General features: G+C 34.9%; 1 protein-coding gene across 3 annotated transcripts in view; it reads right to left on the bottom strand.

Annotated features, from left to right (window-relative positions):
• Positions 1-27: 27 nt before the first annotated feature.
• Positions 28-18,713, bottom strand: part of LOC149418175 (tolloid-like protein 1) — a 265,789-nt gene continuing 247,103 nt past the window's right edge. For all 3 annotated transcript variants that reach the window (XM_089639715.1, XM_089639714.1, XM_089639716.1), the window contains 5 exons: positions 17,801-17,996; positions 15,205-15,409; positions 11,496-11,625; positions 6,177-6,367; positions 28-4,728 (listed from right to left, as the gene is read on the bottom strand). In XM_089639715.1, the coding sequence (XP_089495841.1) occupies positions 4,445-4,728; positions 6,177-6,367; positions 11,496-11,625; positions 15,205-15,409; positions 17,801-17,996 (1,006 nt within the window). In that variant the 3' untranslated portion in view covers positions 28-4,444. The remainder of the gene's footprint in view (positions 4,729-6,176; positions 6,368-11,495; positions 11,626-15,204; positions 15,410-17,800; positions 17,997-18,713) is intronic.

Genomic DNA, 18,713 nt, shown 5'->3' on the forward strand with positions numbered 1-18,713 from the left:
TAAATATTAGGGAAAGAGAGTAGAGTGTGTGTGTGTGTGTTTTGTTTGTTTGTTACGCCAGAGGGCTTGGCTTAAAGCGAGATGGACTTTAGGATGGATAGCAGAAGTGTTTGTTACGACCCAAGGCGGTCATTGTGATAGCTTTAAAGGGCTTTAACGTTTCTGTTAAGGCTGATACCCATTTTAAGTAAGTGAACGTATTCTAAATGTGTTTGTTTTATTAAGTTGGTTGGGACTGAGAGCTGTCACTGTACTGTGCTGTGCTGTGCTGTGCGAGAAGGATTGGTTAGTTAGGACAGCCGGAGTGGTGACTCTGGCTTGTACATAACATAATTCGAGGGAAGGAAATCATGATGTGCTTGAAATGTAGATGGAGAGCAAATTACTTCTTTAACAAATTTTGTTGCAATATTTTTCGTTTGATAAGTATTTATTGGCTGTTATAATTATATTTGGGGCACCTTTCATGGATGGACAGGCTAGAAGCCGTCGCTGTTTATAATGATCTCTACATTGTTGATTGTGTGTGCACGCATGTGCACGCGGCACAATGTTACCGGGTCCTGCGGTTGCGCGGACACGGATACGGATAGTAAATGAGTTGTAGTTGTTTGGTTCACCCCTTGTTCTGGAGGATACTACACTTGCGCAGGGGGAATAAATCAATCTTTGGTTCATGGTTACATTACATTCATTGCGGTTCCTTGTGTTAGAGAGGAACCTTTTTCTATTATATGTGTTTTTATTCAATTGACTTTCATGTTTTTCAATTTTGTATTTGATTCTGATAAAAATCTTTAGTAGGATGTTATCCATTTGAGTATTTTGATTGTAAGTGTCCTGTTATGCTTAAATTTGCATAAACTTAGTGATGTATGTATGTATGTATGTATGTATTGTAAAGTACATATGGATAGTAGTTTGTGTTGGTGTGGTGAGTGGAGCTGGCTGGAGCTGGAGTGCAGAGTGCAGAGTGCAGAGTGCAGAGTGCAGAGTGCGTGGCTGTCTGCTGTCGGTAAGCCGATGCACCCCCTGTCCCCGTCCCTGTCCTCTATCATCTGTCATCACCCAAGTCTTGTAGGTTATTATTGTTTTGCTTGTGGGGTGGCTGTGTCGGCCCATCCCGCCCAAGGAATATATTTTCCTAAACTGTTTAGTCGAGAGTATTTTTGTTGCTCGAAACAATGTCTGTTTTTTAAATATATGTTATTAAATATATTTTATTCCTGGCAATGCATTTTGCGATGTGATGTATTTTAGCAGTAAATAGATCATGTAAGGTGTTTCACTTCTAAACTGTTTGTTGATAACGTAATGTTTGAAATGTACAAAAATGAATTTCATGTTAACTAATGGAATAAACCATTTACAGCTAAAATATCACTAATCACGAATCCAGCAAATTATTATTGTAATTATTTTAAAATGTTATTTCTGCTTTTGCTTAATTTAATCTTGTTTGCCCGATTATCCGTTTTATTAAGAGAAATAAGGATACACTGAGTGAAAATTTAGTTTATATGTTTCCGGCCATTGACAATTGACATTGATTGTCACCTTTTCTTTTTTTTGGATTTACCCATTATCTTAATAAAACAGTTTTTATGTGGACTACAATTTCATTGTATTATTTATTTTGAAGATATAACATTCCTTCTCCCTTCCTTATCCCTTAGTTGGTTGCCTGTAACAAACAGAACAATAGTAGCTAGTTGACTGTAACAAACAAACAAACAAACATCTCGTCTCGTCTCGTCTCACTCTTACATTATGTGTCTATGTGTGTATTGTACAGTCCACCGAGAGGGGCGGTGCGACCCCATTCTCCAACAAACTAATGTTTAGCCAATCGACAGATGTACAAAATTTAACCTTACAAATGTACATTATCTATGTAGTATATACTACTATATGAAAGCTGAAGAAGTGGAAATGGTTTAAGTGAGGTAAAGAGTAAAGAGACCCTCGCACCGCACCCCAATCATTAACTAGAAACTTCTCTCTTTTAATTATGTATGTATGTTACTTTGTGAGCATGTATAAAACGATAAGTGCTGTAGCGCCTTTACCACAGGCGTTCCAGAACAATATATCATATAAAATTACTAACATCGATCATATTTGGGTGACTTACAATTATCATACTTCTATATACAGTAACAGCTAACGCTTATACATACTTGAGACGATTTGACTAGCCAGGGATGGTTTCAGCGTGTGGGCTATGGGTCTATGCTACGCTCTGCTCTTCTCTGATAATATCTCATCTTCGTTCCTCTAGCAAGTGACAAGTGACTATGTAGCTAGTGGCAAGCATTCAGGGAGCAATGAAAAACTGGTGTCAAAATGTGTATCGCGTGTGTATTTCACTTTAAACTGTCCGTGTTACAATATAATGTTATTATCAATACTTTAGTTGTTTATCAGTTAACCAGTAAAAAACACAATATCAGTATTAAGACCAATCATTACTATTCATTATCACTACATAAAATGAAGATAGCTCTATTTAAACATAATACAATAGTATTATCAGCTTGTGGGTTACCACAAGATAAATTTAATTATTATATTATTTATAGATAAAAAAAAAGAAAACAGCTGGCTGATTGGACGATTTAGTTGTTGCCATGTTCATCTTAAAGTGTAAAATGTGGATAAAAGGCCGAATGTAATGGTAATGGGTGACTGTGACTGACCGGTGACCACTGAACAACCAGAATATATATCTTGCATATCCACTCCACCCACCCACCTGTCTAAAACCATCACTGGTAACATTTAGTTATTACTGGAGTCCAGAACCAAAGCTGGTGCTGGTGTTCGGTATTGAAATTCCCCACACAAATATTTGTTAAGTACATTCGACAGTAAATAGTATTTTATCACAGCTAGCCGCAAACAACGAACAATTTAACTTCTTCTTAGAATCATTACTTGGTACCGTTCGGTATATTTTGTCACTCCACAAAGTCTTGAATTGAAACAATGAACAAGTCTAATGAACCTCCAGTCAAACAAATCAATTACATTATAGTATTATACAGAAGAGTGAAAATGAATCCTTTAGTTTCTAGTTGAGATTTCTCGATTTCCAACTAACTAAAGAACAAAAAATACAAATAATTTTTTTATCCTTTCCTATATGCACTAAAACAACATTCATAAACAATTGAAGGATTTATATTATCATTTGTGCATTAATAATATGCATTTCGAAACTGTTGCAATTACTAATGAAATCTCAGTTTTTTTATTTATTTTAATTTTACAAAATTTTACGCTTAAAACATACTTATATGAATATATAACGAATAATTTATAATACTGATTAATTTATTGTTAATTCTTTGATGAGACTTTGATGGCAGTTGGATAACTGTGCATCGTTGTGCTATTGTGTGTTTTTATTACAATTTAATAAAACTAATCAATTATTGTGGTTCAAAATAATAAAGAGGCAGATGGTCAGCCATCACTAACAATACAATTACAATAAAATATGTGTGAATGGACTGGGAAGAAATGATGTGACCATCTTTGATTCGGGGCTCCACGGGACAACAATGGGTTCATTTTAGATTTGATACCTACCAAAAGACAGGAAATTTGGCAACAATGCAAATTGGGCAAATGTATTATAATAATAACTTTCAAATCGATGTCCACTTTGCAATCCTAAGCAATTTTCACTGAAAATATCTCGGGCCCAATTCTCACTAGCGGCCACATAGGCGATTTTTTTAAAATGACTATTCATAGTCTATAAGATCACCATCACCAAAAGGCTGCCATTGCAAACATTCACCCACACAGTGCTGCTAGGTATAATAACTGACCCCTAACAAAGTTTTTTAGGCAATATCTATGAAGACTATGTATATGGACTTGTTTGTGCCAACTCTTTCTTATCCATTAAATAATGTAAGAATAGTTACTTCGTTTTACACTCCTATTTAATATTTTTTTTATGGGGTAACTGGGTTTTGCTTGGACCCAAGCTTAGTTAGGGATTCCCTAATTAATTAAAATTGACTTGAGTCCTGTATCTTTTGGGTTTGCCTAGTGTAAATTTGAATCGAATTCTGAACGCAATATCATTGCTCTTCTTGGAACGAATTCAAATAATCCAAACGAATTCAAATTTGAATTCGAAATCCAATTGAAATTGCTTTCGTGTGGACTTCGACGCCCCCACGCTTTAGGCTAAAGCAAAAGATATATACTCATCCCCATGGTCGACACAAAACATTATTATATACTGATGTTAATCAAAGCTACTGTATTGTATTTTATTTGCAATGTCACCACAAAGATTGAAAAGAACTTTCCTATCCCGTTGCCAGACTTCATCTTTAGTTTATAGTAGGAGTCAAATCAAATAGTGCCCTAGAATGTGTAGGTAGTTAATAATGTAATTAGTTATAATGAAGTAGGAGTGGTGTCAGACGGTGTCGGCATTGGCGAGGCGCTCCCCGCAGGGGTCGCAGTGCGGGGGCGGCGGAGGAGAGCGCGGGTGCGCGGGGGGCGGAGGGGGCGGCGGCGGGCGGGGCGGCGGGGGTGGCGGCAGCAGGCGCGCACGGGACCTGCGTCGCCTCCGTCGCCCGCCCACCAGGCACCACATCAGAGCAACCACCACCATGCCGCCGGCCGCCGAGCTGCCCCACACCAGCCAGCCGCTCCAGTCCGACTCCACCAGGCTGCTCTCGCTCTTGCCCAGGTTGGGACCTGAATCAGTCACCTGTGTCTCAGTAAGTAGGCTCCGGGTGTTTCGAATACTCTCATTTTATAAGACAATTACTACGCTACTACAGTAAAATTCTCTAATAAACTTTTTCAAAGGACTATTAAAAAAAAACTCTTAACACCAAGCTCCCGCGACCTGCTAATTTTCGCGCAGCTCACATTATAATTTTGTAATAACTTACCTGATTTTTGCAAAAATATATTTTGGGATATTGTACTGTCTTACTAGATAATGAATGCATATATTTATAAAAATAGTACCTGCATAATATACCATAAGTGGTTTCCCCAGAATAGCTACTTATATGTATAGAAATGTTTTTTTTCTCTCATAAAAAATATTACAAAGAATTATGAAAACATTCCTGAAGTTTTATAATATTTTCCATAAAGGTAAAATTGTTATTAACAATAAAAAAAAAAAATAAAACACACAACACACTTCACAAACTGTGCGTTAGTCGGGCGCGTTGAAGAATTACGCAGTAGTAAAGTTATTATTTTAAAATAGCTGCTCTTTAAAAAATAAAGGCAGGAACTATTGTTTATTTTGTTGCCAATAGAGTAAGATTTATTTTAGTAAGCTACATACAATTTTTTACGATGACAAATCATGAAAATCCCATGAAAAAAGAAAATATGTTTGGATTGTGCTTATCAGCCACAATAGGTACAAATTTTTCGTGACCCATAGGCATTTCCGCCACTCAAAGAGTTAAGCAGGACAATCCTAATTATTTTGTTCCTGTGTTCAGATTCCAAACTAAGCCATTGTCTAATTTCAGTTTTCGTGGACCGAAAAAAAAAAAAAAGTAATGTGAAAACTTCTTACATGGAAGGAAGCCTTATGTGCAGGTTTTACTGAAGGTATCTTCTATTTGTTTATCCAAATATTATTATTTTGGTATGTTGGTAACATTCAAAGTAATTTGAAATAGTGAGGTTAACATAATATATATTGTCTAGAATTACGGTGAGAGGAATTAATTACAAGGATCGGGGTTGTTTGGGAAAGATAGTTGTTCTGCTTTCAATACATATCAATTACATTCTTAAGAAGTTTAAAGGGGTTACAATGTCAGAAAATATTTAACTGTATGCCTGTATTCGGCATTCACATTTAGCAAAAACCTTCGTCAAATGACAGCCACGTGCTGCTTACATTTATTAGGTGTAGTTTCCACGAGTAATGAAAAGTGAAAAATTAACGCACCATTCAAATTTATTGTATTTAGGTACAGATATATAATGTATGTAATAATATTAAATGACTTAGCAAGTTAAAAAGGGTTTGATAATATAACTTTGTAATAATATTGCGTACTTTTGGCAAGCTAATAAAATAATAAAAACTAGTAGTAACTACTTAACTGACTACTGACTACTGGCTACCGACTATGTATTGGCTATTGTAATGTATTAGAACCTACAATGTGTCTCGTCACTGTTGTCATCTGCCCCGCAGTTGTCTACCCGGTTGCAGGCCAGTTTGTCGGAGATGCACAGCGAGGACTTGACGCAGGTGAACTGATCGCACGGGTTGTCGACCTTCACCTCCCGGACCTCCGTCCACACGGCCCGGAAGCCCTGGGCACCCACTGACTTGTCGGCGGAAATAAATCTAAAAATAAAGCACAGATATTATTATGTTAATACAATCATAATACAGGTCGTCGATAAGAAGATCAATGAAAATGGAACGGCTCCGCTGGGCAAGGCAAGAATAAAAGATTACCAGCTACTCTCATCACTTCTTTTTTAAATGTGTTAAAATTTTAAAAAGAAGTCACAGAATAAGTATGTTAAATTTTTATAATAGGGTATTTTTTTAAATTTTTTTATTTAATATTTGAAAACATATATTTTTACATAGATAAGTATACAGGATAAAAAAAAGATATAAAACAATAGAAATTAAAGTAGCCTTTCCTCACCATAAAGAGACAATGCTCTTGTGTTTGGTGAGGGAATTCTAGTTCAATTATGTACATGTTAGTATTAAGGTAAATAATTTATAAAGAAACAACACAAGATTTAAACAATATTACTTCTAGATGTAAGTAGTAAACGTATTAAAATTATTATTAAACGTATTATTTCAAATGTTTAGTTTTTATTCTCGAAAAAATTGCGATAGTGAAGGTTTTTTTATTCAATTTTGATGTTGAAAAATAAATTTTCTATAACAATTTAAAAGGTGTTATTTTAGATTTGCTGCCAAAACGACATGTTCGTTTTTATTTGTTGATGCCACGCAACTTAAGTGACAGCCGTCTTACCGGCGTTTTCTATGTCATAATGACATTGTAGCCAGTTGGAACCGTAACGGAATGTGCGGTTTTAGATCATTTTTAAATACAATAATTATGAATGAAAATATTAAAATTACTCATTTTTAGTACTATGATCAAAAACAGAAAAAATATTTTTTAAATCGTCTACACATTTTTTTTGTGAAAATATCCAATTTGTAAAGTTTAATTTGATATTTTAAATATTGAACATACTTGTTTTGAAACTTTATTGGTACAAATTATTTTTATATTAGCACATAATATGTAACAATTGTACACAATTATATGGATGTACTAGTTATATAAATATGCTTCTCTATAATATCCTATAGGAAGAAGAGGTATCAGGCAGCCTAACATACATGCATACGTAGGTGGATGTATATGGACGGTGTTTTTCTAAGTTTTCTAAAATTAATGCAAAACTGTCCTCTTGCTTTTGGAGCAACCCAACATGTATGCAGTGATGATGAAACATCTCTTGAAGATTCTTTAAAACTGAACAGAATTTAAATCAAAATATCCACCACCACAATACTCGTAATAACAATAAAATCCGCATTCCTCTAACACACTACAAAATATGTGATAAAATCTCTTAACTATTTTGCCTACACACTCTATAACTCTCTTCCAGATATGTATAAAAAGAGCCAGCATATAAAAAATTTCAAAGTCATGCTTTAAAAGAATATTTTTTTAAAACAAAAAAACGAAAATACGTAATCTTGTCGTGTTGTGTTTTTTCTTATTTCTTTCTCTCTCCTTTTCTATCTCCTGTATTTATAATCGAGCATAATCTATTTTTACCAATGATTAGTGGGTAAGTACCTTTTTGTAAATTCCTACCTTGGCTTTGTGCTTATGTGTATTTCCCTGTCTGTTTCCTTTTTTGTTTTTTCTTGTTTTGTTCTACTTAGCCTCCCTTTTTCTATTTTTGTACTTTTTTGTATGTGAAACTATTTTTTTATCAAAATACCAATGTAAAATTATATCTATTAACTCCCATCTACGAAGGTGGTCTGAAAAGTTTCCGACCTAAGAAAGAAACAAGGTTTTTTATTTATTTTTCTACATAGTCTCCTTGTAACTCTACACTCTTCTCTCCCATCTCTCTTACCCATCCAAATAGTACTCGGCGTTTTTCTCTGCAAAATAATTATTCACAAAGGTGATTGCCTCCTCATTTGACGAAAATCTCTGTCCTCCTAGCGCAGTTTTTAGATTAAGAAATAAAAAGAAGTCTTATTTATTTTTCGGAATAACTTTAATGAGTAAAACCTCAAATTGTAATATTTAAATATTGAAGACGATATTAGTGATTTCTAAACGAAAATCTGAAACAGAAAAATCAGAAAAGGAAACGGTCACATCTGGGACTCGAACCCAGGACCCTTGTCTTTCCAGGACAGTGCTCTACCGACTGAGCTAATGGGACCCTATTCCCCTCGGTCACTTTTAACTGTATCATACTTCGAATAAGAACCACCAACATTGTCTTCATTTTTTTCCACCGCACATTTTTACTGGCAACTATCTTTATGTATGATCGCAAGATTCAACCCGAACTAAATGCAATCCAGACAGCGTCTTTTTAGATAAACCTATCTTATTTTTTTTATTTTTAATGTGCGACATCTGTTGACTTTTCTGCAAGTCTAGAATAAATATTTATTTTTCGGAATAACTTTATTGAGTAAAACCTCAAATTGTAATATTTAAATATTGAAGACGATATTAGTGATTTCTAAACGAAAATCTGAAACAGAAAAATCAGAAAAGGAAACGGTCACATCTGGGACTGAGTCCGAGGGACTCGAGTCCCAGATGTGACCGTTTCCTTTTCTGATTTTTCTGTTTCAGATTTTCGTTTAGAAATCACTAATATCGTCTTCAATATTTAAAAAGAAGTCGCTTGGGGCTAGATCTGGTGAGTAAGGCGGATGGTCGAGCAGTTCAAACCGTAATTTGTGGATTTTTACCATGGCAACTGCTGAGGTGTGAGACGGCGCGTTGTCTTGGTGAAACAGGATTTTATTTTTCTGCAAATGTGGCCGTTTTTCCGCAATTTCTGACTTCAGCTTGTCAAGTAATGATGCGTAGTATGCTCTTGTTATAGTTTTTCCTTTTTGAAAATAATCAATTAAGATAACTACATGAATATCTCAAAAAACAGTCGCCATTACTTTCCCAGCCGAGAAAACAGTTTTTGCTTTTTTTGGAGCCGGTTTCCCCTTTGCAATCCACTGTTTTGACTGTATTTTTGTTTCGGGCGTATAATGGTGTATCCAAGTTTCATCTACAATAATTAATCGGCGCCAAAACTAGGATTTATTGCGCCTAAACTGTGCCAACAGAGCGTTGGAAATTTTCATTAGAACACGTTTTTGGTCTAATGTGAGCAAACGCGGCATCAAATGCGCGGACAGCTTTCTCATGTCTCATCTTGATTTAATATGTGACAGACAAGTTTTTTGGACATTTTCATAACCTCTAAATCTCTTCATAATCTCTATCTCTCTCATTTTAATTCGGCGGTCGTCTAACACTATTTGGTGAAGTTTAGCAATGTTATCGTCAGTAGTTGCAGTTTTTGGACGTCCCGAACGTTCATCGTCTCCCAAGCTCTTAGAGCCAAGTTTAAATTCAGCTGCCCAAAATTTCACTGTGGTAAATGATGGTGCAGAGTCTCCATACACAGAATCCAACTCATCTTTGATTTGCGTAGACGTATTGCCTTTCAAAAACAAAAATTTAAAAACAGCTCAATACTCAATTTTTCCATTTTCACAAAAACACACACATCGACTCACTCAAATGACTGTCATCTAAAAACTGCGTGTCCAAAATGGCCGAAACTTTGGTGAGTAACTGTCAAAAGTTGCCTAACTATATTCACTAGCTTTTATTGATGAGTACCGCCATCTTTGTGTTGAGGTTGGAAACTTTTCAGACCACCCTCGTATGTATTGTAAGTTCCTCCCGTCCTACAATGAGTTTAATAACTCATCGGGATTGCTCTAGCAAGAAATAAAGCAATGGTTGGTTCCCCCCCCTAAAAATAGAGGAGAAAAGGTGAAAAACATATACGTATCCGTTCTTCCAAAATATAACAAAACTTTGATTTAAATATGTATTATGAATTTATAAATTGCATAAAACATTTAAGTTATTTCAATTTAAATATTACCTTTAATATTTTAGTATTTCACTGGGACTAGTTGTCTTTATAATGTGACTTATCATACTAATGTGACGCAGCCGGCCACACGTGGATTTCTGCTTGGGCAGTATACTCAACGCAGTACGAAAATCACTTTTGAAGCAAAGATAGGGCCGCCTCAGAGAGCCACTGATTTCATGATGGCAGATGGTGGGGAAGTCACATGGAACCGAAATGAACGATAGCTGACATGGTCGCGCATTCTTTAGTTTGAGGGATGCCAAGATTTCTATCGTTTTGAAATTTGTGATGTACGTGGCAGTACCTACAGAGTACAGCTATTTGGATTAATTTAGTTCGGCGAATTTGCAGTTGACAGTCCATCTTGTGTTTGGGTGTCTTGTAATTAACTTCATCATGTTTGCATATTATTATTATTGTTGGTTATAGTTTGTGTTGGTTTTTTTATAGGTATAGTAAGCAGAGATGTGCAAAATGGGTACACAAAACCATTCGAAATGCAAAATGGAAATGGGTCAAAATTTTTCCATTTGAAAATGCAAAATGGTTTTTAGAAAAGCATTTCAAATGCAAAATGCAAAATACCCATTTTCAAAATGCATTGAAAAAGCAAAATGGTTTCTCAGGTCAAACAATTAAAATAATTATAGAATTTTCAAACAATTTTTTCATTTAATAATGGGCATCAATGTAGAACAAACATATTACATGATAGTAAATCCAAAAACACCACGACTACAGATTATGAAACCACAAAAAATTTGCGCGGGACTAATGTTGCCAACGTAAAAACATAGAAACTGCTATCTAACATTTAATATTACAACGTCATGGCCCCATGTTCAGTATTTGAATCAGTATTTTTTGTAATGGTATCACTCAATTGCCAGGGCTCCTACCAGGGAGCAACTTGACAAATGTAAATTATCTCTCATAGCGAGGTTGAGGACCGACTGATATTTGGGGCTTATGAAAAAAAGATGAGAAGAGATAGTAGGAAGAATGTTGCAAAAAAGCATTTAAAATGGAAAATGCATTGAGAAAAGCATTTAAAATGCAAAATGCAAAATGGTTTTTAGAAAAGCATTTAAAATGCAAAATGGAAAATACCCATTTTGCATTTCCATTTGAAATGGATTTATTTGAAATAAAGCACATCTCTGATAGTAAGGTACATTTTGAAAATATTTATGCCTCCCCACTTTTCTACCCTACAAACCGCCACTGATTTAAAGTCTTAAGTATTGGTTATTAGCCATGACTATACTTACGTCAGCCTCAGTGTATTGGTCTCAGTGATGTACTGCCACTTGTCAGTGAGTGCCTTTTCACCGCACAGTTCTATGGGTGGGCCCACCGTCTCGTGCCACAATCTCACCACTGCTGCTGGACAACCTCGACCTGAAATTACAAATTCATCATTATGACTGATTAATTGAATTATGTACTGATTTATTTAAATTCTTAAATTTTTATTGAAGTGTATTTTCGATATCGTTCATAAAAATGAATCCTTGCTGACAACAGGCAAAAATTAACACCAGGAAAAATCAATTGAAAAAATGATTCTCTTAGAAAAGTCAAAGTTTTGATGTACAATGAAACTCTCTTAAGACCCGTAGTAAGCGTTCAAAGAAGGTTTGAAAGGGAGTTATGTAATGTCGAATGTTAGAGGGAACGCACTAACGTTAAAAACTGATAATAATTAAGCGAAAATGGTAAAAATATTTAATAAAACACAACTCGTTTGAAATAGAGCAAAAAACGTTCGACGAATGCTTTAGTTGCATTTAAAGACACACTGATTTTTTTCATGCCTACAACACATTCAATAACAGAAAAAAAAGTGTTTTTAATAATTTTCGGAGCTTACTTTGCGATTTTTTCCTATCTAGGGAATTTCATATAATTAATGTTTCGGCATAACAAATATATAGATATTATCTTAAAAAAAAAACATATATTTTTTTTTGGAACTTGTTATAAATCGGTAGAAATTGGGTATGCGGAGGCTTAAGGCGAAATAGGTAGACTTGACCTGAAATTTGGCATTTTTGAGGCCAGTTTTAGACATATGGACACTTTTCTAGAGAAAAACACAAATCGATTTCGAAAGATCGTTATTTTATCTATTAAAGTAAGATGTTAAATTTTGAAAAATAATATTATTTTCATACCATAATAAAGTGTTACCGTTGGACGATGCGCAGATTTGTTGCATTTTCAAAGGCGAAGTTGTATTATACAACAAATATTTCAAATCATATAATAATACAGTATAAACAATCAATAAATTATCTATCATATGTATGTATAAGAATTTTATTTTTATTTCAAATAAAATTACTAATAAATTAATCCGAGGACGCGTTTTGTGACGAAAATCCCTCAATTTGACTATTTATTTATGACCTTACAAATTGGTATAGTTGAGAGTTTTTTACAAAAATAATTTACTATGATATTATTGAAACATTAAAAATAATTTATGACCAAGAAATATATTCTTAAAGTATATAATAGTAATTAATTTCGATTCGCGTTTATTGTTTGTTCGTTGTTTCTGATTACCTCGGCGCAAGCCGAAATTTTTATCATTCCCCGCTGCGACAGGGCGGCGAGCGGACGTCTATTCCACGCCAGTCCACTTGATAACATTTTAACGAAATTCCGTGTTTTAAAATGGGGAGAAAAATACTATCGGACAAAATTTTTATAAGAAAACAAAAATTTCGTCATCAAAAACGACATGGGAAAAATATTTGCAGAAAAAAAAAGGGTTAGTCATATTTAATTATCCTTGTAAATTGTACGTACTCTATATGCTACAGGGTCGTTCAAACGAATCAGTCAGAATACGCATATATTTTTTATAACATTTAGCGATAATTTTGTGTTGTTTAATTTTCAAGGAAAATAATCACCTACCGACGAATGATTGTGATTCTGAAGCAAATATTGTCTCTAAAATTCCGTCGGTATGTGTAAGTGTAATTTACATTAATATTATTATTATTTTATTATGTAAATAGGTAATACCTACAATATATTGTGAATCATGGATATTATGGTGACCGAAACCGTCAATATCGGGGTATTTATAAACTAGCAATTATTCCCGGCGTTACGCGAGTTACACGCACAAAACCATACCATTGTATACATGGTGTCGGGAAACGCGTAGTATATTACTGTGACCGATTCAACTCTAATTACCGAGAACCATGCTGTAGGTTTTGACCGCCGCGCGGAGTGGACGGCTGGCAGTGGAATGAATATGGTATTTCTGTCTCGTTCTAAAAAACGTCCGATTGCGAGACTGTCTTTTGACGAAATTCGAATTCTCGGTCGCTGGTTAATACGCCTTAAGAAGTTTTCCAAGGGACCGGAAAAAAAAGGCAAAAGGTGGGATCCAAATTCGGCAATTTTTAAATGAAGATTTTTTTTCTAGTACACATAGATATTAGTATTATGTATTTTAAAATTTCATAGGTAAAATGAATTAAAAACATTTTATTGTTTCCGGCTACAACAACATCAATACTTTCTTATCTTTAAAATCATAGCAAACACAAAAATCTCGAGCTGCCACTGTGAAACTCGCGTAATTTGCTTCGATAAAGTTGTACACTTTATGGCTGTTGAAAAAAGGTTAATTTCAGGTACCTATGTTGTGATACTAGTTTCGGTTTAAGATGGTTTTACTGCCGATATTTTAAAACATCTTAGAGGCAGACAATAATAAAGTAATAAAATAATAAATAATCAGCACGGGCAAGCCACCCAGTGAGGCCAACATTACTGGAAAACTTTGAAATGTAAAAAATATTGTACCAAATAAAAAAAATAAATAAATAATAATAAATTTTCGGAAAAAAGGATAATTTTTGGTATGTTTCGCCACTCTTGATGGATTTGTGGTGGATTCACCCCAGAACTTTTAAAACTTCTTGGGCAAGAACCAGTTTTAGCTAAAACTCCTTATGTGGGAATAATTTCTTTAGCGAGTTTTACCATATTCAATATTTTCCACTTCTTTATAGTTTAATTCGAATTCGGTTTTATAATGCATGTATCTATGTCATAGATATAAAAATTGATAGATCAGCAAATCACGGAAAGGGGAACACAACCAAGTTGGGTTGAGCGTGGGAGGCGGCGTGACCGTCCCACTATCGGTGTTTTGCCAATAAATGAATCAATAAACAAACGACGCCATCCCGGCGTGTGTACGGCGATGTGTCTTAAAATCAAACGACTGAGGGTCTGATGTCTGTCGGCTTAAATACGAAAAAGGTATACATTATTGACATCTGTGTTTAAAATTTTAAATGCCAATCGCTCTGTAGATAATTAAGCATTTATTTCGTAGTAATTGGCAGGACTCCGTTGGTACAGTTTTTTTCCTGATATTTACGATTGAAATTTTGTTATATTTCAGCGTCATTGAATTTTTTCAAAATGGCGTGTGGTTCGGGAATTGACAAGCTTGTTCGTAAAACGCGTGGTGGGCGGTTAACATCAGCCCAAATTGAAAAAAAATATATTATGGTAATAAGTATGATTACTGTAAAACTTTTCTTAACCCAATTATAAAAAAATGAAAAAAAAATTGTTTTTATAAAAAAAATATTTTTATATCCTCGTTTAATCATATTATTATTACTTTTTTAAAAACTGCATATATTTTTTACATACCTTAATTCAATGCACAAGTAAATTTAAAAAAATTGTTTCGTTTGCATGTTTAGTTTAAAAATTATGTAAGATTTAGTACACCACTGCAGATTTAAAACTTTGGTATTAAATTAATTCGGATGTGAAGGACAATTTTTTAGCTAAACAATTCGGAGGCCGGTGGGTTAAAACACGGTCGTGTCAAACTTTGTATTTATTTTTTAAATACACAGCAGCTGCATGAAATTGCATGTCATCAAATCTAATTTGATAGATCTATGAAGACTGAAGTGAAATGCTTACCTAAAGGATCTCCCTCCACGGCGAAGAATTCGAAATTGAGCAATATCTTGTGTAGCGGCTTAACAGAAACGAACCAGTTACACGTCTTGGAAGCCAAACCTCTGCCGGGCCCGTCGTAGTTTGATGGGAAGTTGGGGCTGGTGATTACTCCGTACTCCATGCCTGACATATTGCCACCGCAGTCTCCAAAGATGGACTTAGCAATCTGAAAGAACATTTTGTTCATTACATATTGTGAGCATGAAAGTATATACATGCACTGAAAAAAATTATTAAATTAATTTTTTTAACTCGGCCTTGAACTGTGACTACTTATTAATTCAATTATTTGTAATTGAATAGTTTTACTGCTCATCTCCGCCCAAGTTTTAATATTATTTTTAATCATTTCTCATTTGACCTCTCCTGCAGAATTCTCTCGATCGCAGTACCCTTGCACTGCAGTGGGAGAGATGGATTCATATGTCTGTCATTCCTGGACACATTGATCTCCAGTTTCCTATCCACCCCTCATCCTTTTTTCATTTCCAGGACTTCTCCATCTTTTCCTTAAAATGACCCTCCACACAGCATCCCCAAAGATGACAATGACATATGTAGACCCTGAGGTAAATTATTTTCCACAAGGCCTCCTGTGTGGAGTTTAAAAGTGGAAAATAAAATGAATAATTTGGTTCTCATCTTCACACATTGTAGTCGGGCGCTTCAAACAAGAGACTCTAGCCTATAGCGGGTGTTTTTCGCGATTAGCGCATAAATATATCGCTTTCCTAAAATTGACACAATTTCTAAACCAAATAATATTTTCAATTGAAATTTTCAAAGAAATCATATATGACATTTGATCATCAAAAATAAATTATAATTGCTTTGATTACATCATAATTTCACCACATTTCAAAGCTGAATATAAAAACCTAATATTAATTCAGTAAATAGCATTCAATATTCAATATTTAAAAATTCCAAGTAAAAGATAACATGTTTATTCATATCATATAGTTATATAATAAATAATAATATATATTTGCCATGCCCGCAATTTTACAATCGCTGGATGTGTGAAATCTGATCGCGTAAATTGAACAGTGTCGCCTAAGGTCGAAGGCGCACACTCAATAACTCGTATGTTTAATTACTTCTTGTCAAAAAAAAAAAAAAAAGAGTCTTTTGCGGTTGTCTCACCTAATTGAAGAGCCCATTCCACTTATGAATCATAGTATTTCACGCTGATAACAAACCCGTATAATGCCGTTTCCTGCCAAAAACCAACAGTCGACAAAAACGGCATTTGCCGTGTCCCGCAGTTGAACGACAGTCCGCGAAAAACGGCAAAGGCCGTGTCCCGACGACAATGTGTTAATATTAAAATGTTTGTAAATTGGCAAAATGGATATTTCAAGCGTGGATAAATGTTGATTGCCCGGTACACAATGCCGGCTCGGGGGAATTTTCTATCCCATTAGGGACATAGGGACGTTTATGGCACTACCTGTGAAACTTCGGCTATGTGAAACATTCCTATCCATCGGGCACAATGTAAAATTGTCATAAAATCTGCGAAAGTCTTGCCAAATTTGGGCTTTGCAAATTCGTTTCCCTTTTATGTCTCCTTTTTTATTACAACTCATCGTCAACTTTGTTTTGAAAACCAATAAATATGTTTAATAAGGTACTTAGTTAAGTGGGTGAGTGCTGTGGGGTAAATTTATGACAGTTATGCACAAGTTTTTCAGCAGAGGGATGCCGTTTTACCTCTTTTTCAAACAGGCCGCGACCTTCAAGTGGATTTTTATTGTTTTCATTGAGGGGGGGGGGAGAGAGATGATAGTGATATTCAAGATTTAAGGTTTCTGTTGATTTTTTTAAAATTTGTTTTATGCAAACCGGTTATTAAAATCTGATTCTATTTAGGACATGCAACGTAAATGAACCAAAACTCTATAAAAGTCTCAGCCATGGTTTTCACAAATTACCCCAAACTTTTATATTTTGGGCGGCAAAAATTGGGCCAAAAATTGGATTTGTGACACGTAAAATTTTACAACCGAAAACCGTGATTTTAATAATAAGATGGACAATTTATTGATATTTTTCTTGGAAGCCTTAAACCAGGTGATATGTAATAGCTATAATGAGTGGATTGTTTTGAGAAGAAAATTGAGAAACATGAAAGCGAAATCTTTAAAACATTCATTCATAATAAATTTGAGTAATAGAAGAGCATTTTTCTAATTTATTTTTTTAATAAGTAATGCCTACTCATATTTTTAAAATATACTGTACATTTGTGAATATACTGAGAGTAGAGGCAGGTAGATAGGTACATAAGACTTTAAAAAATGCTATTTTAGATATAACAAGTAATGACAATAAGGAGTAAATTTAGTCGGTCCCCTCGTGCTTGTTATAACCAAGTTTGACTGTATTTGATTTGGATTTTCAAAATGATCTGTCTTGATACAGAGGTATTTTATTGCTGATGTCAGAATCCTTCAAACAAACAGTTACAGTTTCGAAAATATGCATGAAACAACATGACTCAAAACACCAAAAATTGACTTAAATCATAGTAAAAAAAAGAACACAATTATACCTCAAAGTTGTAACGCGCTTTGAATCCACTGGCAACTCCGATGTCGTCAGCGTGCAGCAAGACAGCCAGCCCCAGGGCTCCCCGGGGGGACACCAGGGGCCCCGGAGCGGTGAGGCCACAGTACCGGCCCAGTGGGGACCACCCAGTCCGTCCCACTCCCCACACCTCCACCCAGTCTTCGTAACATGTCAGGGAACTGAAACGTAAATAAGTAATAATGTCAACCTTTAAAACATTGGCCTTTTCCATTAGCCTTATATCGGGCGCAATTGAAGTGGTCCGCTACTTGCTTCGTATTGCTAAGGTGCCAAGGCGCTCAATACCTCGCCTAACACATCACTCTTGAGATTATTTTTTATAAAAACGGCGCTATGCGAATACATAAATTATCCAAATATGATTGATTACACTGATCTCCTACCTAGGTAGAAAAGTTAAGCTAAGGTTAACGTTTGGCCCAGGGCCGGCCCTGTCAATCTATACTATCACTTTTTTGACACAATGCATGTGTTTTACTGAAACTTTATGAATCACATATAATATGGGGATAATCGCCGATGGATCACATGTGTGACAACCGAGTAGATAAGGTCAGATTCCTATAGATGTGTTTGACTTTTGAGGTATTCATCTGTGTACAAACTCCCTGATGATGTACACTACTAAGACTATACGAAACGTCGGCTACATAGTAGGAGGAAATATAAAACGACTTGAGGCGTGTTAAAACAAAGACGGCATTCTCCTCTTTTCGTTTTGAGTAATATTTTTATTTTATTGCGATTAATTGGTAAATTATTGAGTTATTTTCAATTAATAGATGGAGATTGCCGCATTTGTTGTATTGAGATTGGAAACTGCTGGTTGTATTGCAAACACATGCGGATTTTGCCGGTATGTAATGTTAGGAAAT

The sequence above is a fragment of the Hesperophylax consimilis genome, chromosome 14 (assembly GCF_061612785.1).
Source record: "Hesperophylax consimilis isolate HC1 chromosome 14, BYU_Hcon_1.0, whole genome shotgun sequence".
NCBI classification, from domain to species: domain Eukaryota; kingdom Metazoa; phylum Arthropoda; class Insecta; order Trichoptera; family Limnephilidae; genus Hesperophylax; species Hesperophylax consimilis.